The sequence below is a fragment of the Oryctolagus cuniculus genome, chromosome 12, assembly GCF_964237555.1.
Source record: "Oryctolagus cuniculus chromosome 12, mOryCun1.1, whole genome shotgun sequence".
Classification (NCBI taxonomy): Eukaryota; Metazoa; Chordata; class Mammalia; order Lagomorpha; family Leporidae; genus Oryctolagus; species Oryctolagus cuniculus.
In genome coordinates, this window is record NC_091443.1 from 40,447,646 (window position 1) to 40,472,389 (window position 24,744).

The 24,744-nt window shown below is 40.8% G+C and overlaps 2 protein-coding genes across 9 annotated transcripts in view; one reads left to right on the forward strand and one right to left on the reverse strand.

Moving 5' to 3' along the window:
• Positions 1-10,826, forward strand: part of PPP2R3C (protein phosphatase 2 regulatory subunit B''gamma) — a 40,969-nt gene extending 30,143 nt beyond the window's left edge. Inside the window, exons 8-13 of one of the 4 annotated variants that reach the window (XM_002718140.5) lie at positions 197-252; positions 544-619; positions 1,784-1,920; positions 3,912-4,049; positions 6,069-6,128; positions 10,159-10,826. In XM_002718140.5, coding sequence (XP_002718186.2) covers positions 197-252; positions 544-619; positions 1,784-1,920; positions 3,912-4,049; positions 6,069-6,128; positions 10,159-10,347 — 656 coding nt within the window. In that variant the 3' untranslated portion in view covers positions 10,348-10,826. The remainder of the gene's footprint in view (positions 1-196; positions 253-543; positions 620-1,783; positions 1,921-3,911; positions 4,050-6,068; positions 6,129-10,158) is intronic. The other 3 variants (XM_017348262.3, XM_008269502.4, XM_070053754.1) reach the window with 3 other exon arrangements.
• Positions 10,827-11,051: 225 nt separating this feature from the next.
• Positions 11,052-24,744, reverse strand: part of LOC100355886 (signal recognition particle subunit SRP54) — an 87,085-nt gene continuing 73,392 nt past the window's right edge. For 4 of the 5 annotated variants that reach the window (XM_070053752.1, XM_008269492.4, XM_008269493.4 and 1 more), the window contains 3 exons: positions 17,313-17,379; positions 15,740-15,837; positions 11,052-13,124 (listed from right to left, as the gene is read on the reverse strand). In XM_070053752.1, the coding sequence (XP_069909853.1) occupies positions 12,918-13,124; positions 15,740-15,837; positions 17,313-17,379 (372 nt within the window). In that variant the 3' untranslated portion in view covers positions 11,052-12,917. The remainder of the gene's footprint in view (positions 13,125-15,739; positions 15,838-17,312; positions 17,380-24,744) is intronic. The other variant, XM_051822173.2, reaches the window with a different exon arrangement.

Sequence of the window (24,744 nt, forward strand, 5' to 3'; positions counted from 1 at the left end):
GGAAAATGGAGATAATCTTCTTATTTATTATGGGCATTTGTGGAGCAAACCAGCAGATGAAACATACCTCTGTGTCACTCCACCTTTAAAATAAGTTTTTAAAAAATCAGTTGTGTAATTGGTCATGTGTTAAAAATGAGTTGCTCTTGTTCTTAAAATGACATAAAATAATTATGTTTCTTTATATTCTTTAAAGGGAAGATAAAAATTCAAGATATTTTAGCATGCAGTTTCTTAGATGATTTATTGGAGGTACGTATGTTTTTAAACAACTTACATCAGGGGCCAGTGTTGTGGCACAGCATTTGAAACCACTGCCTGTCCCACACCAACATCCCATATGGGCACTGAGTTGAGTCCTGGCTGCTCCACTTATGATCCAGCTCCCTGCTAATGAGCCTGGGAAATTTGTGGAACATGGCGCAAATACTTGGGCCCCTGCAACCCACTATAACTCTTTCAAATAAATTTTAAAATATTTTAAAAATAAACTACTTACATCACTTGACAGTTGCTATCTTCTAATTATGTCTCTTTGTTTAGCTAAGGGATGAAGAACTGTCCAAGGAGAGTCAAGAAACAAATTGGTTTTCTGCTCCTTCTGCCCTAAGGGTTTATGGTATGTTCCTTTCATAAAGCTAAAATTGGAATTTTGCATTTTTCAAGTAATTGGTGTTCAGAGGACAGTTTCGTACATAGGCCAATTTACCATATGATAGGCTAATTATCTTCAAAGCTAGTGTTCTATATTACACAAATATAATTGTTTTTAATACCAACCTTTTATGTTTTTAGAACCCAACTTATTGTACTTTCTTTTCAGTAGAGCAAACAGAATTAATTTGATGTTTGTTGACTAGAAGCCTTATTATGCATATGAGCTATTGCCTTGCTATGTGAGAAAGTGTTGTCAGGGTCTACAGAGAGGGGCATTCTAGGGATAGGTTTGCTCTTCTGTTGCATTCCTTTGTCGGCTAGTGGGCTGCAGTAGCCTGTTGGGCAGTCTTCTGTCTACTTTAGCATCCTCATCTCTTCTCAAGTGATAGCATTTTAGTGCTTTTTGTAGATTCCTACCTCCATCTAATTGATTGATTTAAAAAAAAGATTTATTTTTGTTTATTTTGAAAGTTATAGAGAGGTAGAGAGAGGTCTTCCATCCACTGGTTCACTTCCCAGCAATGGCCAAAGCTGAGCCAATCTGAAGCCAGGAGCTTCTTCCGGGTCTCCCACATGGGTGCAGGGGCCCAAGGAGTTAGGCCATCCTCCAGTGCTTTCCCAGGCACATTAGCAGGGAGCTGGATTGGAAGTGGAGCAGCCAGGACTCAAACTGTTGCCTGTATGGGCTGCTGTGCTGCAGGCCTGTTTTAACCCACTGTGCCACAGCACCAGCCCCTCTCCATCTAATTTAGAAACCTAGGAATGTCCTGAAGTAGTGTACACTGGAAATAGTATATGTGAACGAGCCCAGAGGCCATCGTTGTCTTGATGGGTTTTGACTGGTTCTAGCTTAAAGGTTGTTCTGATCTAGATTGCAAGGCTAGCTAATGTAATTACACATAGGCCACTTCCCTAACTAACATAATTAGTTTGAAAATAAAATAAATAAATAAAATAAAAGAGGCAGAAAGACTGACACATAGGGAGTGCTCTCTGAATCTCAAATCAGTAATAAAAGTAAAAATAAATCAACCAATGAAAAGAACATTTTGTTAATGTCTATTTTTTGTCTTTTAATTATAGTTTTTTTGGTCATAAGTGTCTTTTTATTATCTTTCTTCCCAAGGCCAGTATTTGAATCTTGATAAGGATCACAACGGCATGCTCAGTAAGGAAGAACTCTCCCGCTATGGAACAGCAACCATGACCAATGTCTTCTTAGACCGTGTTTTCCAGGAGTGTCTGACTTATGATGGAGAAATGGTAGTTTAAATCTGTTAAGTTTTAAAAACTTAGGCTCCCTGTTTCCATAAGCCTTTTTCCTGATATGATACTGCATCATTGATATCAGCATGTAATAGTATTTTTAAAAGTATAAACATCAAATTACTTAAGATTCAGAGCCTGGGGTCTTATAAATTCACTTAAAAACACCGCCCTGTGGGCTAAGGGCAAAAAGAATTTTAGTATTTTGTTCATTTTGTTGTTAGCACACCTATCATACAGTAGTATGTAATGAATAAAAAAAAAAAACTGCTGGTGCCACGGCTCACTTGGCTAATCCTCCACCTGGGGCGCAGGTACTCTGGGTTCTAGTCCTGGTTGGGGTACCAGATTCTGTCCCGGTTGCTCCTCTTCCAGTCCAGCTCTCTGCTGTGGCCCAGGAGGGCAGTGGAGGATGGCCCAAGTGCTTGGGTCCTGCACCCACATGGGAGACCAGGAGGAAGCACCTGGCTCCTGGCTTCGGATCTGCGCAGCGCACCGGCTGTAGCGGCCATTTGGGGGTGAACCAACGGAAGGAAGACCTTTCTCTCTGTCTATCTCACGGTCTAACTCTGCCTGTCAAAAAAAAAAAAAGGTCAGGGGGCTGGTGTTATGTACAGCACACTGGGTTAAGCTGCTGCCTGCAGTGCTCAGGCATCCTGTATCAGAGTGCAGGTTCAAGTCCCAGCTGCTGTGTTTCTGATGTAACTCCCTGCTGATGTGCCTGGAAAACAGCACATGATGGCTGAAGTGCTTGAGCCCCTGCCACCCATATGGGAGACCCAGATAAAGTTCCAGCCTCCTGGATTCTGCCTGACCTAGCTCCAAGCCTCATAGTCGTGTTGGGAGTGATCCAGTGGATGGAAGGTCTTTTTCTCTCCATCTCACTCTCACCATTACTCTACCTTTCAAATAAAATAAATCTTTAAAAAAAAAAAAAAAAAAAAAACACTGTCAGAAGAGACATTAGCTTTCATAGCAATATGATAATACCATTGTTTACACTAACAGCAAAGGAAATGGGTTTTGAGAAAGGCACAGAAACTACTTTGTGACTCCCACAGCTGTTGACAGTGGACAGTGAGGTGCTTTGTATACTAATGACCACTGGTGAATAAAGAAAGGCAGAGGCCACAACTGTGGATGGAGTTAGACAATGATGCAGCTGCATCTCTTCAGCTCCTCATAACTGCAGTTTATCCAGAAAGGAATTTTTAAACCTAGCCTAAAAATCTTTTCCAAGAATGTAAAGCCTTCCAAGTATTCTGTTTGTTTTCACCACATATAGAAAGTGATCTATGACTGACACTCGTTTGTAGGTCATTAGCTTTATATACATCTTCCAGCCTCCATTTATATTCTTTTGCCTTTTTAGGGGCTGGGGAGAGAACAGTGTCACATTGCTGTCAAATATCTGGCAGTTTCAAGATGGCTTCTTATTATTTTATGTGATTTAAAAATTTTAAACATGTACACTTGTCCCTCGATATCCATGGGAGGGGGGGTTAGTTTCAGGACCCCCTGTGGATACCAAATTTGTTTTCCAAGTATTTTCAATCCACCATTGATTGAATCCACAGATACAGAACACATCTTTCGAGAGCCAACTGCATTTCATAATAGTAAATTAAATATACTGTTATGTTCCAGATAAAAAATTCTTTCCAGAATAACTGCACTAAAATGAAGATAGTAAATGGTAATGCACAGTCACCTAGTCACTGTTTTGTCTATTACAAAAGTACCCATGCAATGAAACAGCTCTTGCCTAAGAAAATGAGTTAGCTCCCCAAACGGTCCAAGATAGATTAGCTTCTATATATAGAACTTCTAGAAACCAATATCAAGTAAAAAGATGGGTTTCACTTGATAGTAACTTAAGAAAAAAATTTGCCACTTTTGACTACAAAATAACTTCAGATCTCCGAATATTCATTTGAAAAGTTAGTTTCAACTAAGGCCTGTAATGAATGTCATTTTCTTTCCTGCAGGACTATAAGACCTACCTGGACTTTGTTCTTGCATTAGAAAACAGAAAGGAACCTGCGGCTCTCCAGTATATTTTTAAACTGCTAGATATTGAGAACAAGGGCTATCTGAATGTCTTTTCGCTTAATTACTTCTTTAGGGTAAGCCTCATTTGGGTCACTGCTTCTTAAAACATATTATGTCATTTGGTTTAAATTACCTACTTAGTGACAGTTTACCTGACTTGTGGTTTTCAAATTTAATGAAAGGATTTACATAACAGATTTCAGAAGGAAATCAAATATGTTTTTAGGGATTTTCCCTTTTATTTTTAAAAAATATAAGTGGGCACATAAGAGATTCTCCATTCTTATTGATCAAAAACTGTTTTGTAAAATCCTAAGCTTTAATTAAACAAGGTCAGAGCATCCACAGATTCCTTTTTTTATTTATATATAAATATTTATTTGAAAGGCAGAGCTACAGAGAGGCAGAGGCAGAGAGAAGTCTTCTGGGCCTGAGGACTTGGGCCATCTTCTACTGCTTTCCCAGGCCATAGCAAAGAACCAGATTGGAAGTGGAGTAGTCGGGACTCCACTTGACTCCCACATGGGATGCCAGCACTATAGGTAGTGGGCCCACCCACCATGCTGCAGCACCAGCCCACCAGCCCCAAGTATAGATTTTTTAATTGCTATTGTATTAAAAAAAATGAAAATCATTTTAAACAAGCTAGAATCATGTGCTGCATTCATTTCAGGGTAAGACAGATTTGCTGAGGCCCTTATTTTGGCCTTAGTTGATCTCTACAAATAATATCATCAGCTCTGAAGTGGAATTTGGTTGTAATTTGATAAGCATTCAAATGTAACAGGTGTAAAAGCAGCAATGTCTTCCCTTGTCAAATCATTCCTTATTTTGAGTGGTAATTTTTCCACTTGGTGGAACAGATTTATACAGTAGTATTCTACTCCATTATCCTATTTTCATAATAGATTCTTAGACTGTATCATTTTTATATGGTCAAGATCAACAACAGAAAGAAATGTTTTTTTAAATGCAAAAATGACATACTTTCATGTTAAATTCCCTAAAAGAATTTCCATTATTATTTTTCAAGGCAGTATTGACTGCAAATATTAAAAGGATAAATTACAACTCCACTATTAGGATACATTTTTTAATAAGTGCCATGTCATGTAGTCTTAAATCAGTGGCTAATCCAAGAAGACAATAGCAACCCATCATAGGCATGTCCTCATTTTAGACAAACTTATTAAGTGAAAACTCAGTCTTAGAAAAGCGAAGTAAAAATATCTTTAAACAGTTTTTTCATAGATTTCTTTACAATATCTTCTGTTCTTGGAATGTTAATATTTAAAGAAAAACATCTATTTTAGGAAAGGTTTTTTAGGCTGGACTGTTGGTAAAAGCCTTTGCCCATCAAGATCCTGTGATAAAGCTGGGCCTAGATGATGCACCCTAGGTCATACCAACCGGGCCGACTACTGCATTGTAACAGAGTTCTCCTCGATTTTTATCTGTATCAGAGAGCTCCCCTGTGACTACTCTGATGTCAGTGGCACCACATACAGAGTGACATTGGGAACATATATGGTTGATTATTTACCAAGCTTCACATTTACCAGTTAATGACTCATGCCTCAAGTATTTTCAGTTCAGTTTCTTCAGTCATTATTTTTTTCTTAAAGATTCAAAAGGAAAAAATTTGTCTTCTATATAATAGAAAAAAATGGAAGTAAATTTCTCTTCAAAGTATAGGATTAAATGGGACATGGTAGATTAGGGGTCTTTCAAAATGGTGAAAGTGTGGACAGTATTCATAGAAAATGGGAGGAATAAGTCATAACAGAATAATTGCTAGGCCATGCTAACAACCCATTTGAGGTTAAAGAATACTCCAGTGAAGTAATAGCAATCTGCAGTCTTACTATTTTCTAAAGTTTTGGTAGCTAAGGGATAGGTCTACAAAGGTCAGTGGTTACTGATGGATATGGAACAAGATCAAGCAAGTTACAAAGACTGGCAAGAATGATTGAGGTCATGAAGTTTATGGCTGATAGGAAAGGACATAGAATTAGAAAGGGACTGTGGGACAAGGTGGGGGTATATGGTATATCTGATTTTCTTTAAATGGACTTTATTTTCACTAAATACAGGCCATACAAGAACTCATGAAAATCCATGGACAAGATCCTGTCTCATTTCAAGATGTCAAGGTTACTTTTTCCTTTAGTTCATGTTACCAGATAATATTATCATAATGACTAGTTTAATCATTTGTATTACAAGAAATTTTATATGAAAGCAACTTAGGAACCATGAAATACTATACTAAATTAGTTACTTGTTATTTATTCTGGATTGATACTTTAATCATTAGAGACAGACCACAGTGGGCTAGTGATTGACTTATGAAGTCTATAATTTTAGCATTGTTAGTCTTGTATTCTTGCTTTCTATTGCTATAACAAAATACCTGAAGCTGAGTACTTCATAAAGAAGAGAATTGTATTTAACTCGCAGTTTTAGAGGCTAAAATAAAGTCCAGGTGGCCTCTGGTGAGGGCCCCCTTAACTAGGGCACAACATGGCAGAAAAATGGAAACAGAACATGTGCAGATGGAGCCAACGTGTCTGGGTTGGCCTCACTTCATAACAACTTGCTTTCTCTAGAACTAACTCATACTGAGAAACTGGCATTAATCCCTTCTAAGGGCAATGCCTCCAGCACATGACCTCTTAGGGGACAAACCATATTAAGACCATAGCAGAAGTATTCATTCATTTTAACTGAAAACTAAACTAAGAAAAGCCATATAACATGCACCCTTTGGCACTCTATCCCATTATGAACTGAATTTTTAACTTGGGAACTGTTTTAGGATCAGGCAGTTTTTTAGTATGCCACCTCAAAGAGCCTGCTTGCTTTGCTTTGATGTTAGATCTAAGGAGACATCACTCCTACAATTTGAAACATGTGCTGCTAGTACTTAACATGTTAGTAATCATGCACCAGCTATGAAAAAACATTCAGTATCCACTACCCATTTGATTCAAGTTGAGTAACATATTAATAAAATGCCCTTAGCCAGGGCCTTCATTGTGGCACAGCAGATTAGGCTGGCACCTGTGGCACCAGCATCCCATATGAGCACTGGCTGGAGTCCTGGCTGCTCCACTTCCAACCCTGCTCCTTGCTAATGCATGTGGGAAGGAAGCAGACGATGGCCCATGTACTTGGGTGTCTGCCACCCACTTGGGAGACCGGGATGGAGCTCCTGGATTCTGCCTTTGGCCTGAGCCTGATCTTGGCCCAGCCCCAACTGTTGCCACCATTTGGGGAATGCAGTATCAGAATCAATCAATCAATCTGTGTGTTTGTCCGTCTGTCTGTCTTAGCTCCTCCAGTCCCCTACTCCCATAACTCTACCTTTCAAATAAGTAAGTCTTTTTAAAAAATGGTCTAACCATTTTAACCAAGTATAAGATACAAAGCTATTTTGGTCTAATATAAGTAAGTCAGATTTGAAACATTGTAATTTCAGAACCAAAAGTTTCGGCCAGCACCGCGGCTCACTAGGCTAATCCTCCGCCTTGCGGCGCCGGCACACCGGGTTCTAGTCCTGGTCGGGGCGCCGGATTCTGTCCCGGTTGCTCCTCCAGGCCAGCTCTCTGCTGTGGTCTGGGAGTGCAGTGGAGGATGGCCCAAGTGCTTGGGCCCTGCACCTGCATGGGAGACCAGGAGTCAGCCATGACAGCCATTTGGGGGTGAACCAATGGAAGGAAGACCTTTCTGTCTGTCTCGCTCTCTCTCACTGTCTAACTCTGCCTGTCAAAAAAAAAAAAAAGAACCAGCAGTTTCAAGCTGTAAGCAGTCTAGAAAAGGAAATTTCATAAACATAACAAGAGTAATAGTTTATACATTTCATTACCTAAACCATTCCTTTTTAAAAATGTAAATGCACTTACATTCTTGAATAATTTTAATATAAAAGTATTAGAAAAAGTGCTAACTCCTTGAAAATACTCTTATTTTATACTTCATAATATAGAAGTTCTTGGGGCTGGTGCTGTGGTGCAGTGGGTTAAAGCCGTGGCCTGAAGCACCAGCATCCTGTATGGGTGCCTGTTCTAGTCCCGGTTACTCCTCGTCCAATCCAGCTCTCTGCTGTGATCTGGGAAAGCAGTAGAGGATGGCCCAAGTCCTTGGGCCTCTGCACCCACATGGGAGACCCAGAAGAAGCTCATGGCTCCTGGCTTCGGATCAGTGCAGCTCCGGCCGTTGCAGCCAACTGGGGAGTGAACCAGTGGATGAAAGACCTCTCTCTCTGTCTCTACCTCTCTCTCTAACTCTGTCTTTCAAATAAATAAAATAAATCTTTAAAAATATATATATATATAGAAGTTCTTTTTATCTATTCCAGCAAGTTTTAGTAGTTTAGTCATTCTGGATGACTAATTCTTTAATACCAAATTTGTTCCTCAAGTCCTAGGCTTAGAGTAAAAAGTTAGCATCAGTTTTGGGAATGAGGTTTTTGTTTGTTTGTTTGTTTGTTTGTTTGTTTTTGAGAGGTAGAGTTACAGACAATGAGAGGAACAGACAGAAAGAAAGGTCTTCCTTCCGTTGGTTCACTCCCCAGATGGCCGCAATGGCTGGAGCTGCGCTGATCTGAAGCCAGGAGCCAGGTGCTTCTTCCCCATCTCACACACGGGTGCAGGGGCCCAACCACTTGGGCCATCCTCCACTGCTATCCCAGGCCACAGCAGAGAGCTGGATTGGAATAGCAGCAGCTGGGACTAGAACCGGCGCCCATATGGTATGCCAGTTCCGCAGATGGAGGATTAACCTACTGTGCCACGGCGCTGGCCCCGGGAATGAAGTTTTATCACTCTATCTGAAGCATTAAAATTATTTTTTATAAATATTTATTTATTTGAAGGGCAGAGTTACAGAGAAAGGGAGAGGTGGAGCCTGGGCAAAGCCAGGAGCCAAGAGTTTCTTCCAGGTCTCCCATATGAATGCAGGAGTCCAAGCACCTGTGCCATCTTCAGCTGCTTTCCCAGGTGCATCAGCAGGGAACTGGATAAGAATTGGAGCAGCCAGGACTCAAACCAGCGCCCATATGGGATGCCAGCACTGCAGACAGCAGTTTTACCTGCTGCACAACAGTGCCAGTCCCTAAATTTTTATTTCAACTGATGAGTTTTTATTTTTCAAAACATTTTAGGCCTTGATATGGGCATTTGGTACAGTTGTTCAGACATTGCTTTGGACACCCACATCCCATATCAGACTGCCTGGGTTCTCCTTCCAGTTCTAGCTGCCTGCTAATATGCACACTAGGAAGTAGCAGGTAATGGATTCAAGTACTTGGATCCCTGCCACCCACATGGAAGACTTGGATTGAGTTCTGGGCTCCTGACTTCCAGCTGGTCTAGACCCAGTTATTGCAGATGTTTGGGGAGTGAGCTAACATATATTTGAAAGACTCTCTACCTTTCAAATTAAAATAAAGTTGACAATTTGATGATAAAAAAAATTAAGGCCAGCGCCGCGGCTCACTAGGCTAATCCTCCACCTTGCGGCGCCAGCACACCGGGTTCTAGTCCTGGTCGGGGCAACAGATTCTGTCCCAGTGGCATCTCTTCCAGACCAGCTGTCTGCTGTGGCCAGGGAGTGCAGTGGAGGATGGCCCAAGTGCTTGGGCCCTGCACCCACATGGGAGACCAGGATAAGTACCTGGCTCCTGCCATCGGATCAGCACGGTGCGCCGGCCGCAGCGCGCCGGCCACGCTGGCCATTGGAGGGTGAACCAACGGCAAAGGAAGACCTTTCTCTCTGTCTCTCTCTCACTGTCCACTCTGCCTGTCAAAAAAAAAAAAAAAAATTAAGTGTAGACCTCACTTTACCACCTATTAGAAGGCAACAGGAAAGTACAGTGAATAGGGTTATATCTATATTTCACCATAGATAATTCTGCCACTAATTAGCTATGTAGCTTGGATTAAACTCAGGGCCTTTTTCTTCATCGATAGAATGAAGGATAAATATCAAATAGCTAAATTATCTCCAGTAAAATTCTGTGACTTACACAGAGAAAAGGAATTTGCCTGTTTGCCTGTTAAATGGAAAAGGGAAAAAAAGTAGAAAAAAAATGTTATGTGAGTTCATGGGTAACTGAATTTTAGATCATTGTGTGATAGATGATAAATGACTCATTCCATGACACATTTTTTTCTCTTGTAGGATGAAATCTTTGACATGGTAAAACCAAAGGATCCTTTGAAAATCTCTCTTCAGGATTTAATCAACAGTAACCAAGGAGACACGGTCACCACCATTCTAATAGATCTGAATGGTTTCTGGACTTATGAAAACAGAGAAGCTCTTGTTGCAAATGACAGTGAAAACTCTGCAGACCTTGATGACACATGACCTCGGAAGGCCTGGACTGTCCTCCTCCAGATACACTTGAATGCTGCATGTGAATCCTCTGAAGCCAATCCTGTGAAATGGTTTAAATAAAAGACTTCAGATGCCTTTAGAACACAGCACATGTTTGGGTTCCTAGAATTTTGGTTGCAGAAGTTTGGAAGCAATAGGATAAAATACTGCTTTATAAGAAGTGGTAAGTTCTGGTGCCATTTAACTCAAATATGACAAGTGTGATATGCTGTGGGCTCAGTTTAAATCTGTATAATCTTTAGAGATGAAGTTTTTGTGGAATATTTCTGCCATCAGTCATTCAGAATTTGAACATTTAAGGGATAGTTGAAATTTACATGGTCAGTCAGCCTTCGGTCTTCTAAGACAGTATGGATATTGAAAATTGTAGACTTTGCCATTCATTAGAGTAGAAATATTTTATTTCTGGGTTCTCATATTTTACTTTCATTAAAACCTTTGGTATAAAATTTTTGTCTGGCTTTATTAACCAGTACCAGGACTCCATTTTACAAAACTTAACTCTGTTTTGTTAAGGAATTTTGGTAGAAAATTTATGTCAATTCAGTATTTAGGCTCTTCATTTACACTGGTTTTTATGAGATGAAAGAGTAGAAGACAGTAGAATATTATGATTCAGGAAATAACAATTCTTAAAAAGAGTTGAAAAGGAAGTAGGAAAAAATGAAAGAGGCTTAAAATAAGACAAACCATTTAATGTATTTATGGGAAATATTATAGTTTGCATAAACAAAAAAGTATAAAAGTTTAAGGCACAGTGAATAACTATAAACCTTACAGACTGGCTGCTGTTAGACTAGTAGTGAAAGTAAAAGTCAAGAAACATAAAACCTTCTCTAAGTCACTATGTTCTACTTCTACAATCAAGGTTTCTAGGCCAACTCTGGGTGAGAATTAGAAGATCATCTTCAGACATACTTGCTTGTCCTTGATAACCAAATAAATATAAGTTGGAGGTACTATATGAAATGAAGTTAAAAAAACACTGGAGGGAAAAAAAAAGTCAGGTTAGCATGTTTTAGAGCTACTGATAAACTACATGGTGTCATCTGAAGTTTTATCCTTTTATCATTAAATTATATAATTTATACCCGTGAATAGAAAGATTACATTATCACACCGTGAACAGTCATACCATGAGTTCATGTAACTGGAGATTCCTATTGAAGAGTTTAATTATCCTTCCTAAATTCTTCAAACTTTAGCCAATGAACTTGGAAGTTCTTCACCTAAGTTTCAATTCAAGTTCACTGACAACAGATTTCCATAATAGGTCCACTGTACCTGTACTGAGAGTTTGAAGCCATATTTTATATATCTTATAGGTATATTTAAGATTAAAAGCTTAAAGTTGTTTAGAAAGCTACTAACAAAACCATTAATGTCTAAAAGCTCAAGTTTGTGAAAGGACTTTTAAGATCAACAATTCTCAAACATTTCACACATTCTTCCTTTCATACATTTAGTTACAAACCAAAGTCTAAGACTCCTTGTAAGGTTCTACACACATACCTAGTAGTATTTTCAAATTTAGCTTCATGTCATATAACTTTGTAAAGTTTACAAATAACCCAATAGGTAGAGAAATGGCCAATCTGGTTCTAGTAAATTCTCCACCTTACTGTTGCTACTTCAGAAAAGTGAATGACAGGTAACTGGCTTCATCATGCTGCTGTTGCACTTTGTACAGTATTTTACATCTCCTAATGGGTTAAGTCTACATCTGACCCCCAGTCTCCTCCCAACCACTTTTCCTACAGGAGGCATTAAGGGCTGAATGAGTGATACAAAGAAGATAACCATGAGGATAATCACTAGGTATTATGACCCGAATACAAATACACTAATAAATCCATTCCATAGCTAGTGTTTTTTAAAACACAGTCAAAGCTAGTTATTTAATTTGAATACTATTGAAAAATATAAGATTAAGTAACTTGCATTTAAAAATGGAAAATCAAACTCAAAATACTTTTCCATAAAATAGTTATTCTCAGTGAAAGAAAATTCAAAGTGCTTCCATCTTACTCCTTTTATTACACACTCAATGAGCCATCCTTAGAGCAGAATTAACAGATACAGAAACACAAAGCATAACATGATAAAATCTAGGAGGGAAATCCTCATTTTAATCTGAGACTGCAATATTCTCACCTTTAACTGGCCTTCATCTGCCCATTTACCTTTTCTTTCATTATTTTAAAGTGCACAAGTAACAGACAGGCTTGATAACTACTCTTCTTAATTAGAGATTAGGGCTCTAGAACATCCTTAGCATTTTTTTATAGATCATTTAAAAACCAAAGCACTAATTCAACACATGGTAAAAGTATAGTACAAATATCCCGATTTCAGATGTGATTTTTGCTTGATAAAGCCTAAGAATGATGAAACATTTTTTCTTTTCAGATAATTCAAAATATAAATAATTGTATTAAGTCCCACTGAATAAAGAATGTGAAGGCTCCTGATATATATTAAAAAAACACACACGCACACACACAAAACCTTAGGGCTTAAAGTGTGATGGTCATTTCATTCTATGGTGGGACAGAAACTGGATTTTGTTTTCTTTCTGTAATTATTTCACAGTCTTCCTCCATTTCAAAATTGAGGTTCACAAATGAACTGGATACCGCTGTTTCTGGTTGATCTGTCTGAATAATGGGGTCAGCCTGCAGTTTATTTTGTTGGTATTGTCTTTCTGCTTCTTCAGACATCTTATTTTCTTCTTCTTCTTCTTCTTCCTTTTAAAAAGGGGAAATAGCAATAATAGTTGAAATTTCAATATCACAGTTTCTTCTCCCTTTGTCAGTTTCTCTCTCTCTCTTTTTTTTTTTTTTACCAAAACTATCCTGTTCAATTCAGTTTGGTCTAATTAAGACACACCCCTGTTCCCAAAATAAAATATTATGAAACAAAGAAAGCGAAGTTATTTAAAAACATGGTCCAGCACCACTTAGCTTTGATGGAACCTGACATTAACAGGACTTTATTTTTTAAAAATTAAGTCTAATTTAAAGAAAAACATTATATATCATTTCAATTTATGGAGTGTCAGCATATTCAGTTGAATAGGTTGGTTACTCAATAATGATACAAGCATGGTTGGTTTTTCCATAAGTACCTAACAGATAAGGCAATCCCAGTCCTCAAGGAGTTTACAGTCTAGTAGGGGGGCTGGCACTGTGGCGTAGTGGGTAAAGCCGCCACCCGCAGTGCCGGCATCCCATATGGGTGCCAGTTCAAGACCCGGCTGCTCCACTTCCAATCCAGCTCTCTGATATGGCCTGGGAAAGCAGTAGAAAATGGCCCAAGTCCTTGGGCCCCTGCACCCAAGTGGGAGACCCAGAAGAAGCTCCTGGCTCCTGGATTTGGACTGGTGCAGCTCCAGCCGTTGCAGCCAATTGGGGAGTGAATCAGCAGATAGAAGCCTCTCTCTCTCTCTCTCTCTCTCTCTCTCTCTCTCATTCTCTCACTCTCTGCCTCTCTGTAACTCTGACTTTCAATTAAATAAAGAAGCCAGTGCTGAGGCTCAATAGGCTAATCCTCCGCCTTGCGGTGCCAGCACACCGGGTTCTAGTCCCAGTCGGGGCGCTGGATTCTGTCCTGGTTGCTCCTCTTTCAGTCCAGCTCTGCTGTGGCCTGGGAGTGCAGTGGAGGATGGCCCAAGTCCTTGGGCCCTGCACCCCATGGGAGACCAGGAGAATCACCTGGCTCCTGCCTTTGGATCAGCGCGGTGCACCGGCCGCAACATGCTGCCCACGGCGGTCATTGGAGGGTGAACCAACGGCAAAGGAAGACCGTTCTCTCTGTCTCTGTCTCTCTCTCCCTCACTGTCCACTCTGCCTGTTAAAAAAAAAAATCAAATAAATAAAGAAATCTTTTTAAAAAAATCTAATAGATGGGGCTGGCACCGTGGCACAGTAGGTAAATCCTCTACCTGCGGTGCTGGCATCCCATATGGTTGCCAGTTCTAGTCCTGGATGTTCCTCTTCCCATCCAGCTCTCTCCTATGGCCTGGAAAAGCAGTAGAAGATGGCCCAACTGCTTGGGCCCTGCACCTACATGGGAGACCAGGAAGAAGCTCCTGGCTCCTGGCTCCGGATCAGTGCAGCTCTGGCCATTGCAGCCATTTGGGGAGTGAACCAACGGAAGGCAGACCTTTCTCTCTGTCTCTCCCTTTCACTGTAGCTCTACCTCTCAAATAAATAAATAAAATCTTAAAAAAAATCTAGTAGAGAAGTTAAGATGTAAAAGCAATATTAAGACAAAGAAATAAGCACCATAAAGATTTAGTAAGAACAAATAACTTCTAGAATGACTAAACTAATGGAGAAGCTGGCATTTATGTTGCATCTCTCAGTACAGGTAGTACCTAGGAAGATGAATCTCAGATTTGCTTGAGAATCAACAAGAGAAACCATTTAGGAAGTTATTACAATAGTCCAGATGGAGTAATGAGGCTCTAACCAAGGCTTATAGTATTAGCAATTCTTAATTATTCATAAAACATTTGAAACCACACAACAAAGTTGGCTGACATTTCCAGACTCATCTCCAGGCACTCCTATGCTCCAGTGACAAATCACTATTCTTGCCATTTCCCCAAACACACACCTCTGCATTCCAGTTCTACCTGAATTGCTGCCCTCAATTTGCCTGAAGGAGAGCAACAGATCCTTATATCTATTGTGTGCTTGCTAATATATACTAGGTGCTGTTCTGTTTTACACACAATACTTCCTTTAACCCTTAGAGCACCCCAAGCATAGATGTTACACTTCCCATAAAAATGAGGAAACAGAGAGATTCAATACCTTAACAATAGTTACAAAGCTAGAAGTGCCAAAGTCAGATTGTGAATTCAGGTCCTTTGGTTCTTCAGCCCATGCTTTTAAGTGTTCTCATTCTTTAAGACTAAACTCATTTCATCTCCACCTTAAGACCTCACTACTCAGAACTGCACTGTTAGCTTTGTGCCTTAACTGGCACATATACATTTCTAGGACTTAATAAGTTCTTATGTGTCAAGCTCACTCCACTTCTCCAACATCCAGTTTATGTGCTATAAATACAGATTGGGCCTTGAATCCTTATCTAAAAACTAGGATAATAATTTTTAAAAAGAGACTTTTGAAAATTAAATAATGTATATTAGGCACCTCACATAGCTCTAGCATAATGAAATCCAGTTTAGTTTTATACACAGATCCAATTTAAAAATCCTAAAAGATAAATTCTTTAAAGAATTTAAGGGAACTACTCTTGCACAGCTAAAGAATATATATGCTCATTATGTAAGCCCATCATGTCTACAGAAAACAGAACTGAATCAAGAAAATCTGAAAAGGAGACATACCTCCTTCTTCATCCGGTAATACTCATCAATGGCATACTGGTATTTTGGGGTGCTGATGCCCAAGACAGATGCAATCTTCTCTCCAAGAAAGTCACACACTAAAGATACAAAAGCGATAAGACTTAGACAATTCCATAAGCATTTCTTGAGTACTTTCTATGTGTAAGACACTGTAGAAGCAGTGACTATTCCTGTTCTCAAGATTATAAAAACCAAACAGGCACCGCGGCTCACTAGGCTAATCCTCCACCTTGCGGCGCCAGCACACCAGGTTGTAGTACCGGTCGGGGTGCCGGATTCTGTCCCGATTGCCCCTCTTCCAGGCCAGCTCTCTGCTGTGGCCAGGGAGTGCAGTGGAGGATGGCCCAAGTCCTTGGGCCCTGCACCCCATGGGAGATCAGGAGAAGCACCTGGCTCCTGCCATCGGATCAGTGCGGTGCGCTGGCTGCAGCGCGCTGGCCGCGGCAGCCATTGGAGGGTGAACCAACGGCAAAAGGAAGACCTTTCTCTCTGTTTCTCTCTCTCACTATCCACTCTGCCTGTCAAAAAATTTAAAAAAAAATAAAAGGATTATAAAAACCCAGTACATACAGGTACTTCAAAAAGTTTGTGGAGAATGCATATTATGAAAAAACATGAATTTTTTTTTAAAATCTGCACCAAAATAAACATAATTTAATTCCATTTTTCCATGAACTTTTTGAAGTCCCCTTGTTTCTGTCTTCTGTATATCTTCCCTGATTCTCCAAGAGGTATGAGTAACTCCCTCTGAGCTCCCAACGGTGTGTTCATATTTCTATTATAACACATCACCAGGTATTATAATTATCTGTTAAATGTCTTCACAAAAAATGGCATGAGAGGAATGGCTTGTAATTACAACACTCACTGAATGCCTGCTATGTGTCAGGCACTGTGAAAAGTTATGTTTTTTCAAAGGTTGCTCAAACTAACGAAACAGATCCAAAATGGCTCAAGCTGTTTCTATTATATGTGACTCCTGAATACAGTGAGTGTTGGGTAACTGTTCCACCACTTACTATTCACAATTACCCCCAATAAAAGCAGAAAGTGCTACAAGCTGTGAAAGATTTAAAACAGCAGAGGAAAGCTTTATGACTTAGAAGCTATGTTTAAATTTAATTAAGTCATAAGTTGATAATTCATTTTCTTCATATAAGACAGTTATATCAATTTAAGAAATGTTAATGAAAGAAAAATATAAATGAACTTTATACACTTTAGAATAAGCAATGAGACAGAACAATACCACCAGGAACTTAAATGACAAAGTAGCAAAACACTTGTTGAAGAGCTCAAGAACATGAAAATCATCTAAATAAATATAAGCATTTTTCTATGTTTTTTTAATATAATGGGAAGTTGAATGTTTTAAGGTGAACTGCAAGAATGTTAGGTTAATATCTTCTAATGCTAGCTGGCTAGCTGTGGAGGTTCGAGTGATTAGATCCCTACTGCTTGTCCTTCCATCTGGAAACATCCCATTTGGCAAAGCCCCAGATCTTGGATCATATTATGACAATTATACACTATTCAAACAGAAAAGCAGTACCTGAGAGAGTTGATGTGGCAGCCCGAAGCATGTAAAACCATAAATAGGGGCCCCAGGTAAGTTTTGTCTGCAACAAGAAGTGAGATTAGCAACATTCATACCTAAATTCAATCTCTGTATTAAGGCTAGAATCAAATAGTCAAATACCTGGTAGGCCCATAGAATACAGGCTGAATATCCCCTTTGTAGGATGTTTGAGACCAGAAATGTTTCTGGTTTTAGTTTTTTAGATTTTGAAGTGTCTGTACACATGGTACCAGTCAAGCACTTCTAATACTTTCTGAAAACTTTCAAATTAAAGATCATTTTGGAATATCATAGGGATGCTCAACCTGTATTCAACAGGCAACACTACAGATACTCCAGTCCAATCAAAATTATTCTTTATAAATGGAAGTTCACAAAATTATGTTACATTTACCCAGATAACTGCTACCACCTTAATCCCATGAAAGAACCAGAAAAAGATGCAGTCACTGGGGCAGGCATTTTGGTACGGCAGTTAACTCACCTCTTGGGACATCTGTATCTCATAGCAGACAGCCTGGTTGGGGTCTTTGTTCCTCCACTTCCAATCCAGCTCCCTGCTAATGTGCACCCTGAGAGGCAGTAGACAATGGTTCAAGTACTTGGGTGCCTGCCACGCACCTGGGAGACCCAGACTGAGTTTGTCTCCTGACTTCAACCTGGCTCAGTCCAAGGTGTTGTGGGCAGTTGGGGAATGAAATAGATGGAAGATCTCTTTTACTGACCCCTCACCCCTGTAACTTGCCTTTCAAATAATTTTTTTTTTAAGATTTGTTTTATTTATTTGAAAGACATAGTTAGAGAGGTAGAGACAGAGAGAGATGGTTCAATCCCCAGATGGCCGCCAACGGCCAGAGCTGCGCCTATCAGGAGCCAGGAGCTTCATCCGGGTCTCCCACGCGGGTGCAGGGGCCCAAGGACTTGGACCATCTTCTACTGCTTTCCCAGGCCATAGCAGAGAGCTGGATCAGAAGAGGAGCAGCCGGGTCTCAAATCGGCACCCATATGGGATACCAGCACTTCAGGCCAGGGCTTTAACCTGCTGCACCCAGCACCAGCCCCAATTTATTTATTTTTTAGCATGTAGCCACTGAAAGGGAGTTGGTAACTAACAGTCTGAACTGTTCACAAACTGATAATCCAGAGCCTTCCTTTTTCCTGTTTTGTCTTCATCGTTCATAAGCACAGCACCAGAGTATGTGTGCAGCCAACAGATAAAACTTTAAGGACCCTTACAGTCCAACACCCACATGTTACAGTGGGGAAACTGAAATTCCAGAAATTAAGCAGGGTAAGTAAGGACATATTAAATGAGCTTTTAATGAGATATAAAAGTGACAAAATGAGGCTTTTCATATATTTAATTAAAAGATTAAAGAGGGACCTAAATGTACAACCAAAGACAAGCACAGCATGTATTTGGGACGTCAGGACCACTGGCAGAGTGCAGTAACACTGCACATCTCCACAGTTAATCCTGGCTCAGTAATTCCATACAGAACTTCTGCAAAGCTTGCCAAGTAGGTGTTGGTTTGCCTCTGTGGATGGAAAGAGTGATACAAGCATGCTTCAATATACCAATCTATATGTTTGCTGAAAGAAAACAATATACAGCCTACAAATAAATCCATATTTGCCTATTTTAATAATTATTCCAAAGAGGCAAAAAATATAAATTTGTCCATAATCATGATACTCTAGGAGCTGGCATTGTGGCACACTGAGTGAAACCACCTCCTGCAATGTCAGCAACCCATATGGGCACTGACCGGTTTTCCCAGCTGCTCCTTTCCCAATCCAGCTCCCTGCTAATCTCCCTGGAAAAGTAGCAAAAGATGGTCTGAGAACGTGGGCCCCTGCCACCCAAGTGAGAAACCCAAATGAAGCTCCTGGCTTGGACCTAGCCCAGCCTCTGCTGGTGTAGCTATTTGGGAAGTGAACCAGTAGATGGAAGATCTCTCTCTGTCTCTGTAACTCTGCCTTTCAAATAAATTAAAAAATCTTTAAAAAATCATGTTACTCTAGCTAGATATATTTATTGTAAAGGCATTATAAAGGCAAATGCAAGATAACTGTTAAGACTGAGTGGATGAAGGGACTGGCACTGTGGCGTAGTGGGTAAAGCCGCTGCCTATAGTGCCGGCATCCCACAATGGACATTTGTTCGAGACCCGGCTGCTCCACTTCTGATCCATAGCTCTCTGCTATGGCCTGGGAAAGCAGCAGAAGATGGCCCTAGTCCTTGGGGCCCTGCACCCATGTAGGAGACCCAGAAGAAACTCCTGGCTCCTGGCTTCAGATCGGCACACCTCCAGCCATTGCGGCCAACTGAGGAGTGAACCAGCAGATGGAAGACCTCTCTCTCTCTCTGCAACTCTGCCTTTCAAATAATAAATAAATAAATCTTAAAAAAAAAAAAAAAGACTGGATGAATGACAGCAGAGAAGGAAACATGAAACACAGACTTGTGGAAAAGTAGCTAGGCAAATTTCTATGATAATGCATCTAAAAACACACAGAAGTAAGGTAGCTCCTTTGTTTCTATGCAAGAATGAATGTACACCCAAGCAAATAGATTCAACCAAGAAATGCTATATATTACTGATTCCCTGACTCACTTTTGCTATATCTCCTATATTCAGAACAAGATGGGTCTTTTATGTGGTTTAACAATTTTTTAAGTATTTATTTGTTTATTATTTGAAAGGCAGAGGTAGAGAGAAAAAGGAGGAGAGAGAGAGAAGGGGAGACAGAGACCTTCTATTAACTGGTTCACTCCCCAAATGGCTGCAACGACTGGAGCTGGGCGGATCCAAAGCCAGGAGCTTCTTCTGGGTCTTCTACGTGGATGCAGGGACTCAAGGACTTGGGCCATCTTCTCTTTCCCAGGCGCATGATCAGGGAACTGGATCAGAAGTAGAGTAGCCAGGACTCGAACTGGCACCCATATGGGATACTGGCACCACTTTACCTACTATGCCACAGCACTGGCCTCTAACAATTTCTTTAAGGGCTCTGTTTAAGATGCTCTGATGTGGGGGCTAGCACTGTGGCATAGCAGATAAAGCAGCCGCCTGCAGTGCCAGCATCCATATGGGCGCTGGTTCGAGTCCTGGCTGCTCTACTTTTGATCCAGCTCTCTGCTGTGGCCTAGGAAAGCAGTAGAAGATGGCCCAGATGTTTGGGCCCCTGCACCTGCGTGGGAGACCCGGAAGAAGCTCCTGGCTCCTGGCTTCAGATCAGCTCAGTTCTGGCCTTTGCGGCCATTTGGGGAGTGAACCAGTGGATGGAAGAATTTCTCTCTCTCTCTCTCCTCTCTCGCCTCTGCCTCTGCCTCTCTGTAACTATGCCTTTCAAATACATAAATAAATCTTCAATAAAAAATAAGATGCTTTGATGTTATGGTTTAGAGCAAATGGGACATAGGCAGAATTATAAGGAATGGAACCAATTTCTGTTACACAGAATGAATGATATTACTTTAGAAAAGGACATAGGCTTGCTTCAGAGGCAAGCATTCAGGTATTTCCCAGTGCAATAATTCCCCTGGGGTTGAGACAGTAACGGTTAATATCCAGGCTATAGCTATCAAAGAGCCAAATCTCCAGAGCTAAAGAACTGGATGAGGATTCCTGAATAACGTGTATCATATCCCATGTAATTATACTGAACAAATTTACACGGCTCTTTGTTTGCAGTGACCTTACTAGATCAAAAAGACAGGTGGAGGCTGGTGCTGTGGCATAGCAGATAAAGCTGCAGCCTGCAGTGCAGGTATCCCATGTGGACACTGGTTCAAGGCCTGGCTGCTCCTCTTCTGATCCAGCTCTCTGCAATGGCCTGAGAAAGCAGTAGAAGATGGCCCAAGTCCTTGGGTCCCTGCACCCATGTGGGAGACCCGGAAGAAGGTCCTGACTTCAGATCAATGCAACTCTAGCCATTACGGCCATCTGGGGAGTGAGCCAGCAGGTGGAAGACCTCTCTCTCTCTCTCTCTCTCTTTCTCTCTCTCTCTCTGCCTCTCTGTAACTCTGACTTTCAAATAAATAAATAAATCTTTAACAACAACAACAAAAAAGGTGGCTGAAGAGTCTACAGTAGAACACTGCCATCACTACCAGTGTTAAAACCACCACTGTGACCCCAGTAAAAGCAAAACTAGGACTAGATCTTGAGTCTTCAAGACTTCAAATTGATGCAGCTAAAACTCAAACTTATTCATGATTCCTCCAAAAGTTTAAGAATCCATCTATTCCTTCACTATCAAGACCTGACAAGATTTATTATTTTTAAATAACTTATTTTCTGATTATAAAGTGATTATAAAATACTTAGAAAATGGAACAAGCCGGCGCCGTGGCTCAATAGGCTAATCCTCCACCTTGCGGCGCCGGCACACCGGGTTCTAGTCCCGGTCGGGGCACCGGATTCTGTCCCAGTTGCCCCTCTTCCAGGCCAGCCCTCTGCTGTGGCCAGGGAGTGCAGTGGAAGATGGCCCAGGTGCTTGGGCCCGCACCCCATGGGAGACCAGGAAAAGCACCTGGCTCCTGGCTCCTGCCATTGGATCAGCGCGGTGCGCCGGCTGCAGCGGCGGCCATTGGAGGGTGAACCAACGGCAAAGGAAGACCTTTCTCTCTCTCTCTCTCTCTCTCACTGTCCACTCTGCCTGTCAAAAATTAAAAAAAAAAAAAAAGAAAAAAAAGAAAATGGAACAAAATATTTCAAAATTTTCTACCAGATATAATATTTTATAGAATTGTTATTTATTTGAAAGAGTTATAGAGAGAGATAGAGCCAGAGAGAGAGAGGTCTTCCATTCTGCTGGTTCACTACCCAACTGACTGCAACGGTCAGAGCTGCGCTGATCTGAAGCCAGGAGCCATGAGCTTCCTCCTGGTCTCCCACGTGGGAGCAGAGGCCCAAGGACTTGGGCCACCTTCTACTGCTTTCTCAGGCCATAGCAGAGAGCTGGATCAGAAGTGGAGCAGCCAGGACTCGAATAGGTGCCCATATGGGATGCTGGTGCTGCAGGCTGGGGCTTTAACCCACTGTGCCACAGCGCCAGCCCCATCTACTAGATATAATTATCACTAATATTTTAGTTTATTTTTCCACTCTTCCAAAGCATGCACATGCAAATAGTTTTCCAGCACTGTTGTATCTTCATATTTTCTCCATAAGGCTGCTTCTTCCCCATTTACTATAATGTATTGTCTATTTCCCTATATGCTTAAAACTAAGGGTAGAACTAGGCAAAAAAAAATTTTAGATTATTTATATATTTATTTTAGTTATGTGAAAAGCAGAGACAAACAGAGATCTTCTACACACTGATTGACTCCTCAAATCTGCAACAGCCAGGGCTAGGTCAAGCTGAAGCGGGAAGCCAAGAACTCAATCCGAGTATCTCATAATAGGGGGCAGGTAGAACCCAATCACTTGAGCCATCATCTGTTGCCTCCCAGGGTGTGCTTTAGCAGAAAACTGAAACTGAGAGCACAGCAAGGACTCAAACCCAGCCACTCAAATATGGAATGCAGATATTCCAAGCGGTGTCTTAACTGCTGTGCCAAATGCCAACCTCCTCCGAACCCCAACGTAATCATTTAGAAGGTTCTTCACTCACATTTGGAAAACTTCATGCCAGAAAATGTACACTACCCAGCAGCAATATATATTGTGTTCCTTTGTAGCCCCCACCATTCTGTATACTGTCATTTTAAGATTTATTTATTTATTAGACAGGAAGAGTGACACAGAGAGAGGGAGAGACAGATCTTCGAACTGCTGGTTCACTCCCCAACGGGCTGCAACAGCTGGGGCAGGGTCGGGCAGAAGTCAGAAGCTTGATTTCCATTCAGGTTTCCCATGTGGATGGCAGGGGCACAATTACTCAGGTCATTTTGTACTGCTTTCCCAGGCCCATTAGCAGGGAACTGGATTGGAAATGGAGAAACCAGGACTCAAACTGGCATTGTAATATGGGATGTTGGCATCACAAGCAGTGGCTTAATATGCTATGCCACAAAACAAGCCCTTTTTTCCTTTTTTTAAGACAGGTAAAAAACTAGCTCAGATAATTTTAAGTTCAGAATAGAATACCTCCCCCACAGCCTTAACCATGGTTTTGCTTTCTGTGGCTTCAGGTAAATGCAATTAACTATGGTCCAAAAATACCGAATGGAAAATTTAATATTTTGAGAGAGAATGACAAACACAACAAGAGTGAGAAAGAGCATATTCCCATAGCTTTTATTATAGTGTTATTATAATTGTTCTATTTTATAATTATTATTTCTATATCTAATTTATAAATTAGACTTTATCATTGGTATGTATGTATAGGAAAAAACATTATATATAGGGCTCTATGATACCTATGGTTTAAGAAATCCACTGTAGGGCCAGCACTGTGACTCACTTGGTTAATCCTCCACCTGCGGTGCTGGCATCCCATATGGGCACCAGATTCTAGTCCCGGTTGCTCCTCTTCCAGTCCAGCTCTCTGCTGTGGCCCAGGAGGGCAGTGGAGGATGGCCCAAGTGCTTGGGCCCCTGTACCTGCATGGGAGACCAGGAGGAAGCATCTGGCTCCTGGCTTCGGATCGGTGCAGCACCGGCCATGGCGGCCATTGAGGGATGAACCAACGGAAGGAAGACCTTTCTCTCTGTCTCTCTCTCTCTCTCACTGCCTAACTCTATCTGTCAAATAAATTTAAAAAAATAAATAAATAAAATAAAAAAGAAATCCACTGGAAGACTTGGAATGCATCCCCTGTGTTAAGGAGGAATTATTGTATATTAGAAAATGTGTCAGTCCATTTAAGTAGATAACAATTATGTGTGCAACAAATTTTAAAACTATATACAGAGATACATATATTTGAGGCATTTTTATCAAAACTAAAAAAAGGGAAGTAGAGGAAATGTTTATTCATAAGGTATATATAAGGTAAAATCTAAGTGAAATATTATAATATTATAAAAACACCTAGATTTCTATTTCTTTTTTTTTTTTTAAAGATTTATTTTATTTATTTGAAAGACAGAGTTAGAGAGAGAGGTAGAGACAGAGAGAGAGGTCTTCCATCCACTGGTTCACTCCCCAGATGGCCGCAACTGCCGGAGCTGAGCCAATCCAAAGCCAGGAGACAGGAGCTTCTTCCGGGTCTCCCATGCAAGTGCAGAGGCCCAAGCACTTGGGCCATTTTGTACTGCTTTCCTAGGCCATAGCAGAGAGCTGGATCAGAAGAGGAGCAGCTGGGATTAGAACCGGCGCCCATATGGGATGCCAGCACTTCAGGCCAGGGCTTTAACCTGAAGCGCCACAGCACCAGTCCTTAGATTTCTATTTATTAATCTCATCAGTATCACAAACCCAGGAGTATTAATCTTTTTTTAAATATT